At 35.6% G+C, this 20,740-nt stretch overlaps 2 protein-coding genes across 3 annotated transcripts; both read left to right on the top strand.

Moving 5' to 3' along the window:
- The first annotated feature begins 352 nt into the window (after nucleotides 1-352).
- LOC101252982 (uncharacterized) lies at nucleotides 353-13,645 on the top strand. 2 transcript variants are annotated; one of them, XM_004238188.5, is made up of 14 exons: nucleotides 353-666; nucleotides 2,182-2,322; nucleotides 2,419-2,552; nucleotides 4,994-5,032; nucleotides 5,117-5,209; nucleotides 5,300-5,416; nucleotides 6,149-6,244; nucleotides 6,745-6,858; nucleotides 7,500-7,553; nucleotides 8,868-8,915; nucleotides 9,847-9,997; nucleotides 10,714-10,879; nucleotides 12,551-12,620; nucleotides 12,955-13,645. In XM_004238188.5, exons 2-14 carry the CDS (start codon nucleotides 2,241-2,243, stop codon nucleotides 13,210-13,212), a joined length of 1,422 nt encoding a protein of 473 aa, XP_004238236.2. In that variant the 5' UTR covers nucleotides 353-666; nucleotides 2,182-2,240; the 3' UTR covers nucleotides 13,213-13,645. The 2 variants fall into 2 exon arrangements, with proteins under 2 accessions (XP_004238236.2, XP_025886651.1); XM_026030866.2 differs by having other exon boundaries at nucleotides 435-666; nucleotides 2,405-2,552.
- Nucleotides 13,646-14,108: 463 nt separating this feature from the next.
- On the top strand, nucleotides 14,109-20,492 carry LOC101252682 (J domain-containing protein required for chloroplast accumulation response 1). Its single transcript, XM_004238187.5, has 9 exons — nucleotides 14,109-15,024; nucleotides 16,096-16,835; nucleotides 16,916-17,418; nucleotides 17,586-17,697; nucleotides 18,300-18,367; nucleotides 18,642-18,707; nucleotides 18,791-18,868; nucleotides 19,046-19,222; nucleotides 20,033-20,492. Exons 1-9 carry the CDS (start codon nucleotides 14,633-14,635, stop codon nucleotides 20,069-20,071), a joined length of 2,175 nt encoding a protein of 724 aa, XP_004238235.2. The 5' UTR covers nucleotides 14,109-14,632; the 3' UTR covers nucleotides 20,072-20,492.
- The last annotated feature ends 248 nt before the right edge of the window (nucleotides 20,493-20,740 follow it).

The following is a 20,740-nucleotide window of genomic DNA, read 5'->3' as shown; positions in this document are numbered from 1 at the left end:
ATTTATTAAGGACAGCCCCAAGGTCTAATTCGAGTGATAAAAGGTGGATAATTTGTGTTAGGACCGCCCCTAAGGCCTAATTTGAGTGATAAAAGGTGAAGAATTTGTGGCTTAGATCTATAAGTAATCTATAAGTAAGATAATATAATGTTTTACTTTTAATGATCGATATATTTCAAGTATTATTTTATAAATTCTATCCTATTAAATTTCCAACGCGAGACGCGAATAATTTTACTACTCTGTTAGTATAAATAACACTAATTTATAATTTAAAATATTTAAAATTATTTCAATTTCAAAATCCAAAAGGATCCATTTATAAAATTACTTTACTATGGTATTTTCTTTTCCTTTAAAATTGCTTTTAGCAAAAACATTTTATTTTTTTTGCTTTTACTATATAATATAGTATATTTTGGACTGTTTGCTAATAGAATTTTAGTATTTGTAATTGCTAGGCTAAAGAACTATAATTTTCCTTAGAAGCAAATCCATATTCCCCTTTACTTCTATATCAAATGTTCGTATCACAATCCGGATCTTGTCTAACGGAGCTCTCCGTCCTCTCTCTCTTCTTCGATTTCTGTATAACAAGAGCAATTCACATTTGCATGTGAATCGATTTTCATCAGATCCACTGCTACATATCTGTTGTTTCATCAGGTATGCTCACTTTCCTGTGTCTGTTAGTTTTTTTTTTTTTTTGTTTTGTTACTGTAGAGTTTTTGAATTGTTGGGTGATTCGAGAGTTTTGTTTGTTTGTTCGTTTGATGTTTGGATCTAAAGAGCTTCGATTATGCCCGGATAAAGGAATTTCAATTTCCAATATTGGTTGTTGCTAGAAATTAATTGAACTGTTGTTTATTGATCAAATAAGAAGAGAAGGAGGGCGAGTGCATTAGGTTAACGTCAGGTTCAGCTACAATGGGAGTTATAAGGAGGACGCAGACTATAGAGGATTCATATTGTAGTGTTGATTTCAACTAAAGATATAGTAAATGATTAATTTATCTTTTGCTCGGTTATTTGAGGGTGGTCAGTATGAATTTTGCAATATATATTAGTGTAGTCCCTAAAGTTTTGATTTTTCTAAAATAAGCCAATGCAAAGAGGCTTTAAATCCAAAAGCCTCATCCTGCTGTTCCAAGAGTCTCCGCTAGTTGAACCGCGTCCAGTAGACTCCCTCTCCCACTCATCCCCTTCGTCAGCTCTTTGATCGGGATACTATTACCTAGGTTCCTAAACTTGGAATGGATGGCGGAGCGTAGGTGCCAGCACAGCTTTCGTGTCACCAGAAATCCTTTTTCGTTTATTGGGAGACTGAATGAAAAAGGCTTTGTCAAGCAGGCATTATTGTCACGTCGATTGAGAGTTGGAAATACTATCTCCGGGGCCTAGAACAGTGACAGCCTAGTCTGGTTCCCCCTACCAGAAGTGCCACAGCTCCTTCTAGCTTAATGAGGTTGATAATAGTTGGATCACTAAGCAGTTCCAAAAAAATAGTTGGATCATTAAACTCAGATGAAATGTCGAGGATTGGGAGATAGACAGTTTGCTGCACTTGATGTGTATATTGGATAAGAGAGCATCACAACTGGAAGCAAATGATTCATTGAGATGGTCCTATGACATAAAAAGACTATACTCAGCTAATATGGGTACAAACAACAAAGTACTGGCATAATTTGAACACTGCAAAAGATGTAACCCACTAAACTGGGAATGGGAAGAGAATCATTTATTCTTCTGCATTTGGTGAAGGCACAGTTGGTTTTGTTAGTGTTAGATATTTAATATGGCCCTAGCAGGACTTAGAAAATTTTTCTTATTATTTTTATTAAGAGACAGAAAATTCTCCTTACATGCATTTGCTTTCACTTCTTGGGGTTTGGTCATTCTGGTGAAAATCTTTGTGCTTCTACTTTCCTTGGAGAAGTGCTTAATGGACATTGGATTTTAGAAGTCAATTTCTTCTTTTTTGGGGGGTGGGGGGTGGGTTTCAAGTCTAGTCCACATGATCTGGTGAGTTTTCTTCACAAATTGATGAGTTTTACCTTTTGATCCCCTTGCATCTGTCCTCTTTCATCCCTTCCTTTTTGGAATTTATTTTATGTTCTTGTTGTCTGTATGCGTCTTCCTATTTGCATTCTTAAAGTGCTATCTTTATTGTAATTGCAGCTTTCAAGGTGATCCCAGTTGCTTAAATTATCATACTCATTCTCTGCTTCCGTTCATCTATGTTTGGGAGTCTTGTGGATGCTCCTATTAACAGTCCACATCTACGAAGGTCTGGAAGTCGAGCGGTTGTTTCTGATATTGGTAAGAGAAGTTCTCCCTTTGATGTGCTCTATGATGCTTGCTCTCTGTTTTGTACAGTGGTTTTCAAATAGACTGTAAATAGTTGTAATCTGCTAGGTACGGTTGAGCTTGGAGGGAGTCCTGTAGAAGCCCTATTGCACAGCATAGAGGTCAATGAAATGAAGGGTGTAACTGCACCTTTGAGCACCGCGGCCATAATGCCATCTCCTGTTCTTTTATGGAGATTTAAGGTATGATCTTTTATGACTTTCAGTATATGAGCGTTTGATCTTTATGTAATGTTTATGATTTTAAGGTCAGGAACAGGCCTAAGTTATCGAGATCTGTAATATGGTTTGGAACTGATCTAAAGCTACTTTTTTTTTTGAGAATGGTAACTTTTATTCATCAGCAGAACGACTATGCTGTTAGCAATATTTACAAGCTTGAGCCCCTACGCATTACTAGGCTTCCAAAAATTGTAGAATGGATTCAGCAATCCGCTACAGAAGATCCTTTGCACCAAAAATGTAAATTAGAAATACAATTAATTTTAACTACTTGACTAGAACTAGTCCTATTTTTTCAAAACATCTATTGTTCCTTTTGTTTCATATGATCCACCAAATGCAAGTTGGGATAATACTCCACCATTTCTTATGTTTTGCCCCCCTTTACTCATAATTCCAGTTTTCTAGAGGTCACTAGTGTTTCCTGGCGTTGTCCAATATATTCTTAGCCAAAGTCAAAAACGGGTCACTAGTGATCTAAAGCTAGTTTTATGGTTCATGTTTGATATTTGTTGTCATTGTTTGAACTCAAAGTTAGGATTATATTCGTTCCTACTTCGAAAAATCTATGGCTGGATTTGCAATTTTTAACACGAGTAAGACAAAAGTTTGACGAATTATTCTCCATGCTGGAGCTGATGAAAAAAAAAACACGCAATAGCAATCTTTGTAGCACAAATTTGTACACAAATTATTTATAATTTCTAAACAACATAACGAAAAATAATAACCTAGAAAACAACCTATTAAAATGCAATTTTCCACAAAATTGATGGCATTAAGCTTGCTTCATAAATTGTACTCTCTCTGGCCTATCTTATGCAACAACACTTGTCAGACCATTAAGATATCAGCTTGACTTGTGTATAATATATAGTAGAAAATAATTAAGTACTAGTTAAGCTTATATTGTAGAGGAAACATCAAATCAACGTTCAATCCAAATAGTTAGATGAATTTGAATTTTAAATCTTGCGTATTATTTCCAGAATGGTGTCAAACATTGACAAAGATAAGAAATGATGTCATGTGGATGATTTCTGTTTCAGCCTGGTAGTTAAATAGAAAAAAGGTAGAGGGGTGCCTTGCGCCCCTTGGGATTTCGTGGTTATAATTTTTTGGGATAGATGTTCAAAAAAGTAATATTAATTCATAAAAGTATGAAAAAAAAAACGAAAAAAAGAGAGAGTGAAAACTAGGAAGCAAAATGACGCAAGGGAATATATCAGGGAGAAAGAGAGAGTCAGTCAACTTCTGCTATATTGTTGTCTGGCCACGAGACTATGGTGAGCTATGTTAAATTGGTTTGGTATGTCTTGAGTGATGCCAAGGACTGTGAAGCACCTGCTGTTTTGCTGGAAAGCTGGAAGAAGCAGGGGTAAGAGCAGGGCATGGGATGTTGTTCCTCTAGCTTTACTGTGGATCATACAGAGAGAAATACGAGGGCTTTTGAAGGGTTAGAAATGAGTTTTGTCCAGTTGAGGAGTACTTTCCGATCCCTTATTTATTTTTGGTGCACCCATGTATTCTGTGATGTATATAGAATTGGGTGTCTTTTGTAGAGAACCATATCTTTTTGGAGGTTCTTTACTTTTTGGTATACTTATTGTAGACGGCTGACTTTGGCCTTTTGTTTTTATGAAATTTAACTGTTTACCAGCTTAAAAAAGAAGAGAAAGTATGTTCTTTTTTAGCCTAAAGCAAATCAGGACAAGCCCAATCTACATTTGAGACATCCTATAACCAAATTTCAGTAGGATCTCACCGTCGCTAAAGTATGGCTTTTCATAGAAAAACTCAAACCAGTCTGGACTTTGGAGTGCCTCCCAACACTACTGGGATGATGCTTCGATTTTTGCTTTCTCCATAAGTTCCTGCATCTGATAGCATTTTGTTTCTTTAGAAGGAAAATAGATTAGGATTTTGGACAAAACAGTGAATTATGGCACCATTGCCCACCTGAAGCTGTTCTGTTTCTAGAAATGAGCTTTTACTTCATCTAGAATTTAGCAACTTACTTTGACATAGTTATGGGGCTCATCAGTATTATCTCATTGAAGACAGTATCTTAGGAATGTTGCCCATAAAAAATGATTGTGTGATTTTCGTTTAGGGCATTCCAAGAGTGGTAAGTTGACTAATAATAATAATAATAATAATAATAATAATAATAATAATAATATATATATATATATATATATATATATATATATATATATATATAAAATCAAAAAACGTTGGTTTACTTCTCTTTGTTATTTATTCAACTTTAATCATTCCACGGGTCCTCTTTTCCTGCTTTTCTGTTTGTTGTTGTTGTAGTTTTCTTTTATTTATTTTCTTATTCTTCTCTGAAGATAATGAAATGTTCACTTATGATTCTATGTATGTTATTGTTTCAGGTACTTCTGTTCCTCATTTGGGGTGTCAGTTGTTGCAAGGTTAGTAAGGCCAACTTTCTTCAGTTATGTACTAGGTTCACATATTTGTATTATCTTTAATGAGTATTTTCTTTTAATTTGCAGATCAGCTGGGATTCAGTCATGAGAATGAGTGCAAACCTTCGCGATCTATTCCTATATGAGGCTTTTCTCTATTACAATCCTCTTCTCCTTATGGTTAGTGAAGATCATTATAATACTAGGTTATGCAGTAGTCCTTTCAGCAATATTCCTCTTATTTGCATTTATTTGGTTTTGGTGCTGCAGACCATGATGGTTTGGTTTTGGGGCATAAACCTATGGGTTTTTGCACAGGCTAATGTCAACTACTCTAAAATTTTTGACCTTGATCAGAATCATCTCTCTCACAGAGAAATTTGGAAGGTAACTTACACTTGTCAATAGTCATGCGCTTATATAGTTTTGTAAATTGATGCATCTATTAGCCAACTCATATTTCACTTAAATGCTTTTGTGCTGATGCATTTGTTGCAATATGCTCGTTAAACTTTTCAGGTAGCTTACACTTGTCATGAGCCTATAAGTCTCGATGTTGATGCATCTATTAACCAACTCATATTTTACTTAAATGCTTTTGTGCTGATGTATTTGTTGCAATAATGTGCTCGTTAAACTTTCTAGGGAAATATCATATGCTCACTTAAAGTGCAATATGTGGATTTACACTACATATTTGCATGGGTAACTATTATTTGAGATTACTTTTGTCTTAATAGCTAATTGTGGAGCTTTGAGCATTAAGGCTTGGCAATATAAGCCTGTTTGTCAGAGAAGATTGTACAGTCTTTTCAAAAATATTGCAGTAAGATTTGAATACTAGATCAGATGTCATGTGTTAAATAAAGCTGCCTGTTTTTATGCAATGCATCATGTCACTTGCATTGATAAGCCATGGTACGTGAAGTCTAAGGGACTTGATGAGAGTGTTGCGATATGTTTGCCTCATTTCAATCAGATTGAAGGAAAGAAGAGGTAGAAGGAGAAACTAATCTCTATTGCATGACTTTCGCTTCCTTAGTTCTCCTTGAACTGGCTGTTAGATTTTTGTTTTCCTTGTACAAACAGAAATAAATTAGAAGTCCCTTGATAATGCAGTGTGCTACTTGGATGACGATGATTGTGCCGACAAGCATGACAGCTTATCTGTATCTCTACTCACATGGAGAAGTTTCGTTAGCTGCATCTCAACCAGTGTAATAGATGCTTCCTTCCCATTTGATTGTTAACGGTTTTTCTTTATCCGATTTAAGTCATATTCAACCTGAATTATTGTCGTATTCCTGAAAAAGCTTCTGTTCAAATTATTTAAAGGGAAGAGGAGCATTTTTGGTTCATAATAATTGCCCAACTTTTGTTAGGGCTTGGAAGAGTTCAAATCAAGTTCTTCAGCTTGCCCATACTGTCATACAAAATGCGCAAGTCTTGTAGTTGCATTGAATCAGAAGTATTATCCTTTTAAGGATTCAAAACTTCTAATTCTCCTCTTAACCAGAAAATTTGGCATCAGCATTTATATTTCAACACTAATATTTTGAAAGCTGTGCCAAATGCTTCTGGTTTTAGGGGCAACTATTGTAGCAAAATCTTGCTTATCTTTAGTGTAATCACTCCATTAATTGGCAGGTACCACAGAAGTCCTGTAAATGTGATGCTTCTTTTCTACTATTGTAACGAACCTTGTGTCATTGCAGGTGCTCTTATATGCTGCTTTTGCCATGGCTCTGATTTTTCCATTTGATATATTCTATTTGTCATCTCGCTACTTTTTTTTAAGGACTGTTTGGCGGATAGTTTTCCCATTCCAGGTATGTTTCTGTTAATCTAATTGCTACTTTGAGTTAGCCATAAAAATTGCCCTGTTGATCTATCAATTTTAAAAATCATTATGATATGAAGGTCTTTATATTTTTCCTAAAAAACTTTTTAATTCGTTTATTTCTATATTGTACGGCACTTAGTTTCAATTGAAACCATTAATATCATTATCAGCATGGGTGATTATTTCATTATTACAAATTTCCATGTAACTTTGACTGGCATTTTAGTTAGAATTTCGAAGTAATCGAGTACTTCAGCAACAGCTGATATAGCAGAACTTGGTATCTTTTAAATAGAGTTTTATTGTCTTCAAACGCCAACCATTCCACATCGATCTGGTTTGTTTTGGCAGAAAATATTCCTTCTTCCCTTAAGTGGATTCTTGTTTGACTTCTCAAAGTATATGTACTGCTTCAGAGCATTTCCATGTTAGTTTTGCAATATCACGAAGCACCTTTTAGAGGATTAACCGCTCACATTCAAAATTCAAATCATCATGTCAATCATGCTTGCAAAGATTCCTGAAATGAATGTCAAGAATGAAATATGTCATGCTAATTTTGATAGAGGGGTTCCATAATATTATTTGTCTGATGTCATGCATTGTTTCTTTTTGGTGTGGATGCAGGCAATATCATTTCCTGACTTCTTTCTGGCTGATATATTCACTTCTATGTCCAAGGTATGCATCCTCTTCTTCTTGCCCCAAAAGAAAAGAGGACACATAACTCATTAGTTTTATGTGCATATTTTTGTATAATGTGGCATAGCTTAGTTCATATTTTCAACTAAACAATTTTGTTTCCCAAGTAGGATTAAGTACCTTTTTTTTGTTTTCTAGTACATATTTCTTTTCGATACAACCAGTTTGTCACATCTATTTTTTTTTTTGATGAAGTATGTCACATATATTTCTTAGGATTAGTCCATTACTAGCTTGGTGGGAAAATATATCTGGAAAATATAAATGTTTCCTCATTTTTCTCAATTCGTACTTTAGCATTTGATATTGTTAGTTAGCTTTACTACCTTTTGGAGCAGTGTAGGACCATATTCCAAGCTGCATAAACTTCTGACTTCAGATTTATCATCATATTAATGCATTGGTCAGGTTGTACCATCATTTGCGGACGGGCGAAATCTTTAGTTGATATCTCATGAAATATCTTGATGGATTTGCTTATAGAAGATGTTACCTCCTGAGCAGGTCAATTTTGTGTCATGAAAACAGAGAATTGATCTAACTTTAGGTTCTGCTAGTTTGGGTTCAGTTCGTTGACTCTTGAGTGAACCACAGTAAGTCCAAAAGTAAAGCAAGAAGCTATGAAGTTTTCTCATGTCAATGCTCTGAGACTTGGTCCTTTTAACCCTTTTGAAAGCTGCCAGCTTTCTAACTTTCTGTCATCTTTGTTCATCCTCTTGTCTTCTGAGATTAAAGTGATTCTTTATTAACTACCTATACCATTAACGTGGTTGATATGCTGATTAAATTCTTTCCTAAAGCAATTCATCCTCCTGGAACCTCCTTCTTTTGTCTATTGTCGATTGAGCCAGAAGAAAAAACATTAGACTAAGTTACCTTGTTACAAGCCGATTCGATGATCCATTCCCAGAGTGATTGGTCCCAGATTTAGTTTGTCCTTTAGATGGTGAACTAAAAGCTCTTATGAGTTGTCTGCTTCACTTTGGGCATAAACCAAAACTGTGAATCCAGACAAATCAATCTCATATACATTTGTCTTGAATAGGTTAGGCAAGTGAAAAATTATCTATTCCATTATACAGTCTGTTACTGTTTTTTTTGGGAAGCTTACATATTTGGTGATCAAAGCCCTTGTAGATGTACAAACTTTCACCTTCTTCTGTCAATACCTATTGTTGTAGCTTGGTCCTTCTCAAAAAAACAACCTATTGTTGTAGCTTCTCATAGAGAGTATTATTGCATAACTTCTGTCACTTGATGTGCAGTGCCCAATAATTTCATTCTTTTGTGCAGGTATTTTCAGATTTGGAGCGTTCAGTTTGTAGAATGGTTCATCGCCAGGTTAGTTCCTCTCCGCTCTATGCTTTTGGTGAGAAGAAGGATAACTGACATGTCATTGCTAGATTTTTCTTTTTTGTGATAATACAAATTGCATTTAGTGGTTTCAACAAGAGAAGGTTGGTCTAGTGGAAGAGACCTCCACCTCAGATGAAGTTTGGCATTCAAGTCACCGAGGGGGAAACACTACTATTGGTTCATGGGGAGTTGGAATCTACTATTTTGACAAGAAAAAACAGTGTTTCATTTAGTTGAATCACTGTCTTTCTAGGTTCCAGCTATGATGTATGATTCACATCATCACTTGCTGTAAAAAAATGTCCACCCATCACTTGTCCATTCATTTAGAAGTTATGATCAGTGCACTAATATTTCAACAAAAAAAATGCAGCTTTAGATCAGTATCTGTGCAGTGTTATAGTCTGAAGTTTAAGAAATTTTTGATGGACTAAGTGACCAACTGGCTTCTTGTTATGGTTCACTCAAGTCAAGAAATGATTGGTTCTTCTAGGGCTCGTAATAATCTGGAAGAACAATTGGATTGACATGTATGCAAAACTGATCCTTCCATTCTGTTCCTCAGTCAAATTAGTGGGACTTGCTCAATTTGTAGATATAGTGCATAATTATAATTATAATAATTACTATTATTTGATAAGTAAAAGGTATAGACTTAGCTGCATTATCCTCCTTTTGAAAGGATTTATATAATTGAAAGAGAGTTGTTTCCCTGGGTTTGAGGAAGTGGTAGGACAGTGTTTTCTACAAATAATTCAGTTTATATATGTCTATATTTACATATAAGAGTAGGTAACCAGGCTCTGATATTTTTGCTGCCGCTGTAATAGAGAATCTTTTAGAATTTGGCTAACTTGTAGAGCTTTTTTGTGAATGCTTGCTCTATTACCTGAAAGATAACCAATGGCATAAGCAGGTTGCTACCATTGCATGGTTTGAAGCCGATTCTGTTTGTGGAAGTCATGCTGTTGCAATTCCCATTGTTCTTGTATTACCTTATCTTTTCCGTCTGTTTCAATGTCTTCGGCAATATAAGGACACTAAAGAGAAGACTACCCTGTTGAATGGTAACTTCCTGTCTTGTCTTTCGTCTTTTTGTTGCTAAGGAAGAGTGAGTTGCTTTGTCGGTAAATGCCAGTCAGCATTTTCTCTTAAAAGGTTTTTTTTAATGCACTTTGAAAGGAACAATTTCTCTCTGAATAGATAGTGCAGATTAGTCGCTTTCAACAATGATTAAAACTCCAAGAGCTGATGAAGAAAAGTGGGGAGGGAGATCACTAGCCTTCATTTAACTGTGGAACTAAGAATACCTGGTTGGCATTGAGGCTCATTTGGTGGGCTGAAATTTTCTGGAAATGGGTTGGCTTTGAGGGTTTTTATAGTGGTAGAAAGTTTTAGTGCTGATTGAAGATTAAAGCCTGAAGACTTGGAAGAAGTCTGATTCATTGTGAACAGTAATTGTTGGGAGAATGGAGTGAAAGATGATAAATTGTTTAATGCTTTGCTTACCCTGCTCTTTGTCATATTGGTTTCGTTCTATGCTTACATCTTTTGCTCCCTAAAAGAAAAATGTCTCTGAAGTAACCTGGAGCGTATCACATAATTTACAGTGTTACTCCATTTCAATGTTGACCCTACGAAAAGTAGTAATGTTTTAAGTTTTTCATTTGTTAAGGGTGGTCTTATACATAAGCTTTCTCTTCAACTTGCTTTTACTTGTTCAGATTTAAGCTTAACATTGGGTCGATAATTAATAGTGCTAATCATTAACATTTCATTTCAGCGTTGAAATATTCGACTGCAGTACCTGTGATATTTCTCTCAGCCCTTAAGTATCACGTCTTCCCTGACAACTGGGTTAATATTTATCGTCCTTTATGGCTTCTGTCTGGTGTGGTGAACTCGCTCTACTCATTCTATTGGGATCTGACAAGAGATTGGGACTTGAGGTCAGTGACATCTTTTTCATGCTAATTCTTCGGAGCTTTTAGCTAATTTTTCGGACTGCATGCGGGCACTAATGCTTTAGTTGTTATTTACCCAATTATTGCTCATCTGACTCACACTTTATTTTGGTTATCTATATTTTTCTTTCATTTTGCTGCCTTTCAACTGTTTCAACTGACATGCCTTATATTTTAGCATCTCAAATGCTGACATTGATTTTAAAATGACAAATATGACAAAGTACCGCCTTTTATTGATGTAGCATTCTTCCAATCAAACTCCTCTACCTTCCCACATTTTAAATTACATGTTTATTACTTTATTAAACATACTCCTAGAAATTTGATTGGGTAATCTATTAAAACATATATTACTCTTAAGCTTTGCAAAGTACTGCATAGAGATTAGATATTGAGTTCTCATGTTTGTAGTTTGCCCTATTTTGCATAGAATCTTGTGTAATTTGATTCGTACACTGCACTTTCCTACTCTACCACTGTGTCCTAATACCTTTTCTCTCTATTGATGCCTCCTTCCATCTATTTCCTTAATCTCTCTCTCTTGATGCCTGCTTCATCTACTTCCACTATTCTACACAAAAGAACCCTTCTTGAAATCTCTGTTTTTTTAACTGAATTCCTAAAGTTGTCAAAGGAGCATATACATTTCACAAACTCGGACAATAAAATAAGGGGTGAAAGCTCATCAAATTAGAATTGTTAACACTTAGTTCACACAAAAAATTGAAACAAAAATGACAAAAGTACTACCTTAAAGAGAAAGGTTGACAGAGATGCTAGAATATAAGATTACAAGACAATGAAATGTTGTCTCCAAGGGGATGTCTGATTGGTCGAGGCATGGGAGTGACAACCTAAAGATCCTAGGTTTGAATCCCAGCTACAACACTCGGCATGAGTCCATCTGCTCCAACATTTGTGGGTTTGATTATCTGGATTGTTGGCAGTTTGTGTTGATGGACTGGATGAGTTGCACACAAACTAACATGGACACCACTTCTATGTTCAAAAGAGAAAAAGAGAATGAAAATTTTGAAGTTGAGTTGAACTTCACAGCATGTTATCGAGTATGACAGGAGTAAGCATGTGCTACTTTTTGCAAACAACCAAGAAATTGTAAGTAAATAAAATCTCTTATCAGATCTGTATTTTCTTTACTAAATCACCATTTAAGCATAAATTCCACTTGAAATGAAATTAGTGAGGGATTGGTGTGACAAAAAAATTATAGGAGATGGGCCCCAAGGGCTTTGTTCAGAGCCCAGTGTGATATGTGGTATAGGCGCACCTCACATGTTCGTTCCCTACCACGAACACAAAACTGGGTAATGAAGTGGAGATGGATAAAGGGGTGGGCTCATTGTTCGCTGAGTTTCAAAACTTGGCCAGTTTGGCCTGGGGGATTTCTTGGTTTACAAAGAGGCTATAGGAGATGGAGACAAAAGGGTTAAAGGATGAAGGGTGAATCACGGTAATGGTTAAAATGATGACTTGGAGGGGATGTGTAAAAAATCAATTCCCATGTTTTTAACTTTCATCAACACATTTATAATAGTCTGCCACATACCACTTGTTACTTTTATTAGATGAGTCTTTCTGAGATTGTTCTCTTGTTACTTTTGTTAACTCAAATATACTTCTTCTTTCTGCTAGTTGCTTCACTCGGATTTTCAAGTTCAGCAGACCAAATGCATTATCATACTTGTTATACGGGCGGAAATGGGTAAGCTTATGTCTTTTGCTTATACCTACTGCTTCCATAACTCTGTAAGTTCATTCTACTGGTTGATCAGTTTACCAGTTTATTGTGTAATACACAATGACAAATTTTTTTTCTAGACTAAGTTAAGGGAAAATTCGATGATTCTATTGGTGGTCCCTTTATCTTTATAAATCTGATTGAAGCTGGAAATGATGTTAGATTTCTTGATAATTTTAACAATTACATTACCCTCCATAGATGAAGATCTTGTTAGCCTCTAAGTTGGCATTTCTGATATAAATTTCTTATCATAAAGTATCGAGGGTGTAGTTCTTTGACCATTGGGAACTTGCAGGTCTACTTTTGGGTAATTGGAACCAACCTCATCCTTCGGTGCACGTGGACATACAAGCTTTCTTCCCATCTCCGACACAATTATCTCACAGTGTTTGCAATAACCGCACTTGAGATCTTCCGTCGTTTCCAGTGGGCTTTCTTCCGTGTAGAGAATGAGTGGAATAAGATGAACTCTAAACAAAATATTCAACTCTCCACGATTGACAAGCCAAATGATGAACAAAAATTACTCGACCCAAATGGCTACAGTGTATAGACTATGGAACATTACAGATCCTACCAACTTCATTGGAGTCAACTGAACAACTTTCTTCAAGCCAGGCAGAAAGGTTTTATGGGATCGCATTTTTCCTCTTTATGATACCAGAATTTCTTGTCAATAGTATAGTACGACCTTGCAGGTCAAGAGACATTAGATAAAATACAAGATTCAACCAGCATTCCTTTTCGGGGAAACTAATCCCTCGTAGTTCTTTGTTGGGCATTTAAATCATTTTTTTGTTAGATACTAATGCCTATTTTTGAGGTAAATGTTTTGAACTTTATGGTATCTCGAGATTATTTCATTTTTTCGTACAGCAAATCATGCTGGAATTTATAGTTCATTAGTATTGATGAGATCCTAGTATCAAGTGCTTGTGAAAATGACAGAACATCTGAATTTTTTGATAGATTGACACTTGTGGGAATATTTATTAGTTGCTTTTGTACTTTCAGTTTCTCCTAAACATGATAATTCACTCCTGTTGTGTCAGGTGCTAGTAGTGGTAGGGTTTTAGTGTCTTGAACTTCTTATGTTATCACATACATTATTGATCACTTTATAAATATAGCATTTGTCCCTACTTTTATTCCAGCATTTGAAGAGTTGAAAAAAAAAAGATTCTTGAATTTCATGATCTTAAACTAAAAATATGCACCAAAATGTTGACCTAATCACGCTATGTAAAACTTAGAGTTATTGGAGAGAGGCGTTGCTCGGATAGCAAGTATCTATCACTTTTAACTTTGATTGTGAGTTTAAGAGAGAGAAAGTATAATGGATTGTTTTGTAAATGCAACAAAAACACTTGGAACTCCCTTCACATGTACAATAAGTGGCCCTAAAAACTCATCACAAACTAAAACTAAAAAAACCCAAAAATTTGTCTCACCAAACTTTAGTGCAAATTTAGCAATGAAAAAATAGAATTGACATTTGCAAGTGAGGCTATTATTCTTTCTTCCTTTTGTCTTTTCTTTGCAATATTTTCTTCTTTTCTCATCCACTATTTACAACCACAACATTATCTCACCAACATATACTGTGTGGCTTCAATTTGGCACCAAACTTTAAGTATTGGATATGTTGTCTATTCACATAATGTGCTAACCCCACTTACCTGTTTTCTGTTCTGTTCATAAAAAAAAGTTCCATCCACATAATTTTCATAGTTTTGCATTTAAACAAAAACAAAAAAAACATATCATTTTCATCAACAATCATGCCATTCGAAAACCATAGTACACTTTGAACATGCATTAATGGCTTCCACCATATGTTCTTCAATGAAATTGGAGTTTCAACAAATTCCCGCCAATTTTTGTATTTGAATTTGCGATAGCGGGCTGATATACATAGATTATGCACTGATTATATACATCTGGCGGTTATAATTAGTTTAAGTGTTTTTTCTATGGAGAGAATTTCACAAAAGGAACATGTTTTAGTTGATTATGGTCCACAAAGATCTTTTGAGGGTTCACCAAGTGATATGGACATGGATTTTAACGATGTTTTCGGAGGTCCACCGAGGCGATTTTCAGTACAAGAAGCAAGAACAAGGCACAGTTTCAATGATTCAGTAGAATCTGAAGAGGATTCAGCAGGTGTATCGCGAAATTCGTGGAATGGATTCAATGAAAAGCCAGTTTTTGGGGAAGAAAATGTTAACAGGAGGCGAAATAAAGGTGGTGATTTCTATGATGATATATTTAAAGTTGATGAAAAATCTTACAGCCCAAGCCCTGTTCGACCTTTGTCACCAAAAATTGAAGCTTTTGGTACTTCACTCCCAGCTCAATTCAGGTATAGTACCTCTTTTTCTTTTATATAGAAGTATTTAAGTTATATATACGGTCAGCATAAAGAATATTTACGCTATTAGTGGTGTTATTTTGAGTACCACAATGGTGGAATGAAAGAAAAGTGATCTCTTTATATGATTTCTGCAATTCATTTTGCCCCAAAGTCCATTTCTTTTATCATGGTATCAGTGTCAGACTCATCTCAATTCATTGTTTACCTGATGTTGGGCCTCATCTTATATTTGTCCACGTTCTAGGTGTTCAGTCTTGGGTGTGGGATGGGGGAGGGGAGGGGGAGGAGTGTGTTGAGTCTCAAATCGGTGAGATGAGGAAGGATTGGTCCATTTCATGAGCTAGCTTTTGGAGTTGACTGAGACTAAAAGTTCATTTTTTTGTATGCGTGATTGTGATATTTTATAGGTTATATCATGGTTGCTGTGAAATGTTATGTGTTGTTGTAGGTCAACTTAGCCTAAATAGTGTAAAAAATCTTTACATATCCGTACTTAGAAATTAAATTCTACATGGATTCTGTTTTCTCAGTTAGGTGTGCATGTAGGCCTATAAATCTAAAAAATATATAGTTCTTTAGCTGTCCATTTTTGGGCACCATGCTAGTATTGAATAATGGTATATGCTGGTTCTGTTTTGCATTGTTTTGTTGCTGCTGCTGTTCTTTTTCTCAGGATGCTCTGAACTGTTTCTCTTATTAGTTGGCGTGTCTGTTTTTACTGTCATATTTCCTTATTTCGTAAGTGTTCTAATTTGCTGTTGTTGAGCTTAGGGTTCTTCGGAAACAGCCTCTCTACCTCATTAGGTAGGGGTAAGGTCTGCTTACACTCTACCCTATCCAGACCTCACATGTAGGACTAAACTGGGTGTGTTGTTTTCGGTATATGCTGATTGTTTGTCTATTGAATTGTTCCGAACTGCTGTCTCTAGCTGTTAAAGAAACCGATCAAATCTAGTTCTAACTTTAGTAGTAATAGTGGTCGGATTTTCTAAGAAGCAGTAGTGTAATTGTCATATTGTTGCTTCATAGATTGGTTGTAAGTGTTTGTTTCCTGTCCAGCCTTCCTGCCAAGTTGACGAAAACCACAGATCTTCCCACGTTTGCTTCGGGAAGTCATAGTCCACACAGGAAGCAAGAAAAAGAGATGAAAAATGATGTTCCTGTATTCTATCGTCAAAGTCCATTATCACGTGAAGGTACTGTTATTGGTGATGATTTAAGATACATGTCTGAACCCGATGAGCAAGATATAGGAGGGCATCTAAAGAAGAGCGGAGAAAACATGGAAGATTCGAGTAGTGAATATCAATTTCATTTCTCCATATACAAGTGGGCAGGCAAAGGAGTTCCTATGCTTGTGTCACTGAAGGGAGGGAAGCATTTCAAGTCTGAAGAGAAGATAAAATTTGAAAAATGCTCCAGCTCCAATGCAAGGATGGAGAAAGACAACACGTTTACCAGCTCGCCATTAGGTGGAAACGTCAACTTCTCCAGGGATGCGAATTTTCACTCCTTCAGTACGAGAAGTAAGAATCCTGAGAGCAGTGACAAGGGAAATGGTATCGTTGGGGAAACTCTCGGCATTCCAAAGTCAAAATCTGTTCAGAGTTTTAAAGATGATGTTGGAGTTTATGACACTATGTTAGCAACTGAAAGAGAAGTAGAAGAACATCAATTCAGAAAGAAGACAGGTTTAAGTGACGGAATCCAGATAGAAATTAAAAAGAACTCGGAAGAAACCAAGAAAGCACAGCTGAAGCCTCTACGTGCATTTTTAGTTAATGTGGCTGAGGAAAAAGGTACTTACTGATTTGCAACCTGGAAATTACAGACAATTGTACTTGCTTTACACAAACAAATGTCTCTTATTGCTTTGCAGGGGACGTTAATATGGCACAAGAAACAGAAAGGAAGAGTAACACTGTTAAAGTTACGCAAGCAGCAAAAACAAATGTTAAAGTCAAGGAAAATGTGAAGAAAATTGATGATGAGGCTGATAATAAGTTGAAGAAAGGTGATGTTGAAGTTAGCGAAAACACACAAAAACGAGATTCACAAGCTAAGAAAAAAGGGAAGAGAGGTCCTGATAAAAAAATTGTAGTAGATACAGGAGTAAACAGAAGTAGTCCGTCAAGTTCTCCAAAAAGATCTGCCGAGAATTCTACTAAAGCTGGAATTAAAGGAAAGGTTCAAGACTTTGTAAAGATGTTCAACCACGAGGTTCATTCAACGCCCCAAGAAGGCGATAGTAGAAGTAAAAGCTATAAATGGAAAGCTAGCAGCAATAGTGGAGTTGAAAGTGAAAAGAGTTATAGCATGCCAAAAGCAAATGAGAAAGTTCAGTTGCCAACGGTTAACAAGACACAAGATGCAACCCCTAATGTACCAAACTCCTCCTTAGTACACCTATGATTTCTAAAATCTTCCTTTATTGGATTAGACTTCCATTTTGAGGTCCCAACTTATGGAGGCACGGGGACAGTAGGTTCATCGTTGCTCTATTGGTAGTGATCTGGAAAATTTTTGATTCTGTCTCTTGCTTTTTGCAGGTAGACAAAAATTTTGACAAGCTGGGGAAAACAACTAAATATTCCCAAAGGAAAACAGAGATTCCTCAGACTAAAGACTATTCAGATCAAAAGGCTGCTCCGTCAACTAATGGTAAGTTATACTCCCTCTGTTTCAATTTGTTTGTCTAGTTTTGACTTGACATAGAGTTTAAGAAAGTAAAGAAGACTTTTGAATCTTGTGGTTATAAAGATATATAGTATGTACCAAAATACTCTTTAATTTTGTGGTCTTAAACATGTCATATGTAAAATTAGAATTAAATTCCAAAAAAGGAAAGAGACATTCTTTATTAAACAGACAAAAAGGAAAGTAAGACAAACTAATTGAAACAGAGGGAATATTTATTTAGTTGAAACAAGAATCTCGACCCACTGAATGATGAAATTTGTTTCAGTTTCTTTACTTATATTGTACCTGCTTCTACCTTGGTTGATACATGAGAATGTCCAATCCTATTCTCTTCTGAAAAATATATTGCTAAAGAGAAAAGTTGGTAAACCATTTCAGGTTAACTATAAGCAGCTAACTCTTCATTATCGTTCTAAATTTAGTTAAATTAGTTTTTTTCTTTCAATTTCAATAGTTCATTTCCACAGTATCCTTGCACATGTTACCGAAGCGTTGGTACTGGCAGCATCACCGCTTGCAATTCTGGTCCTTAAATCAATTCCACATTTCTATGTTTATTTCAGAGTCAAGACGAGATGATCGAAAAGTCTCAGTTGGAAACATGGATGATCTCTTTGGTGGAAATTTTGTGGTATGTATACTTCTCTAAGTTTCTAATTGACTGTTCGTGAGAATTTATGTATCTGGCATTGAAATTTTATGCCATAACCAAAAAACAATAATAATGCTAGGACTAGAAGAGTGAAATGATATTAGAGAAAACTGAAGAATCCAATTTTAGAGTCTGCAACTTGTACAATTTGATGCCTTAGTAGGTCAGGCAATATGACTTCAGATCGTTGCAATACTTGTGGAATGGCTCAGTTGTAAAATTAATACTAATGAGATAGTTTACCTTTTAACAGGTGGAAGAATTATTTGAAGATCCGGACACAGCTTCACAAACTAATGGAAAATCCGAGGACAACCAAGTAACTTATTTCTTTTTTCTCAGTAACTCTGTAGCATTCGAGCATCCGTAACATGGTTGTAATCATTTGCTATGAACTTATAGGCTTCAGATGCTAAAATTAAGCAATGGTCACAAGGGAGGAAAGGAAATATTCGTTCATTGCTATCAACGTTACAATTAGTAAGATTGTTTCCTCTTTTACTTAACAATTCCTGTAGCTTATGTTGAGGATTCAGTTGATGATTATAATTTTAAGTTTTATAAAATCTATTTCTATTGTTATATTCGTGGAAAGAAACATGTCTTTGCTTAAGGTCAGGATTTGCTAATTCTTAAAGCACAATCATTTTTAAACAGGTTTTATGGCCCGAGAGCGGTTGGAAGCCTGTGGCCTTAATGGATTTAATCGAAGGAAATCAAGTGAAGAGAGCTTATCAGAGAGCGTTACTCTACATACATCCAGATAAGCTCCAACAAAAGGGAGCTGCTGCTCACCAGAAATACATTGCAGCAAAAGTTTTTGATATTCTGCAGGTACCTTATAATTTTGTCAAGCAGTACTTATTCCACAGCCAAAAGTCCAGTATCTGCACTAGATATACGAAAACTAATATTTAACTAGAGCGGCCCATTAACTCTCTTATCCCATCTAGATCGTACTTTCATAGTTCGATCAGTACTAACTCTCATTCCCAAACAAATTGGGGTCGGCAACTGTACGTCATAATGCTTTGATTTGAACCATGAAGAGGGGTTATCGGTGAGGCTTAAATTCAGTTTATGGTAAAATCTAGGATCCACTGGTTACTGGTTTGAGAAGCCAAGTATTACAACTTCATTATCATGTGAACACAACTGCAACATTTCCTCTTGTGACATTTCTGTGTAGCATACGAACCCTAAACGAAACCACCATTCGAATGAAGTTTGCAGAAAATCATGCAAGTTAAAACATATAAGTCAATGCTTGTTCTATACATCATAATTCTACTACTACTCCCTCCGTTTCAAACTGTTTATCCAGTTTTAATTTAGCACGGAATTTAAGAAAGTAAAGAAAACTTTTTGAATGTCGTCATCTTAAATTAAAGATAGGTAGAATGTATGAAAATGTTCTTAGTCCTGTGCTTTCAAACATGTCATGTGCTAAGCTAGAATTAAAGAGTTTCCCAAAAAGAAAAAGACATTCTTTCTGAAAAAGACTAAAAAAAGGAAATTAAGCAAATAAATTAAAATGGAGGGAGTATTACTGTGGCCATCCTACTAAATTGCCCCATAATTCATGAGACTAAATCTTTTGCTTGTATTGTTGAATCATAAAAGTGCTAAGTATGTTTGGTGCAGGAAGCTTGGGATCATTTCAACTTAATTGCTCCTATGTAACACTCAGATATGCGATGTGGTATCCGAGGAGGCGCAGAAACGAAAAAACTCTATTCATCTGTGTACATACCAGGCAAATATGTCATACATATCCTCTCCATACAACATACCAAAATCTGGCTTTTCTATAGTTATACATAGATAACAGACTTTACTCAAAGTTCATATATTCTTTTTTTCTACAGCAGAGTTATGAGTTAGTAGTAATTGTTACAACATCTGATAGTAGGCAGCAGGAAGCTAGCCTTATTATACAAAACTACCCTTCCATATAGATCGTCATGGCATGAACTTTGTCAATAGATTCCTAGCTTCACTTGCTTGTGATTGCAACCATTCCCCGAAAAAAGGGGAGGATGGATGTAATTCCGAATTCTACTCCTGAAGTCAAGTCTTTCATTACTAGGATTGAAGTAAAGTACTTCCCAGTTGCTCATTTCCCAAAGCCCTCCTTTCTACTTAAATAGAAAGATTCTTTGGGGAACTGTGAATTTAGTTGGATTATCAATCACTTTCTGAAACATCAACACAACTCTAAATCCTCAGGTTAGGCTACGTACACACCACCCTCCCCAGACTCTAGTCGTGGAACTACATTGAATATATTATTGTTGTTGAAAGATAGCTACAAATAAACGTTCACGTAAACTGGATCACTAAAAAGTTGGT

This window comes from Solanum lycopersicum, chromosome 4 (assembly GCF_036512215.1).
Source record: "Solanum lycopersicum chromosome 4, SLM_r2.1".
In the NCBI taxonomy this organism is placed as follows: Eukaryota; Viridiplantae; Streptophyta; class Magnoliopsida; order Solanales; family Solanaceae; genus Solanum; species Solanum lycopersicum.
This window is presented reverse-complemented; position numbering and strand designations above follow the sequence as displayed.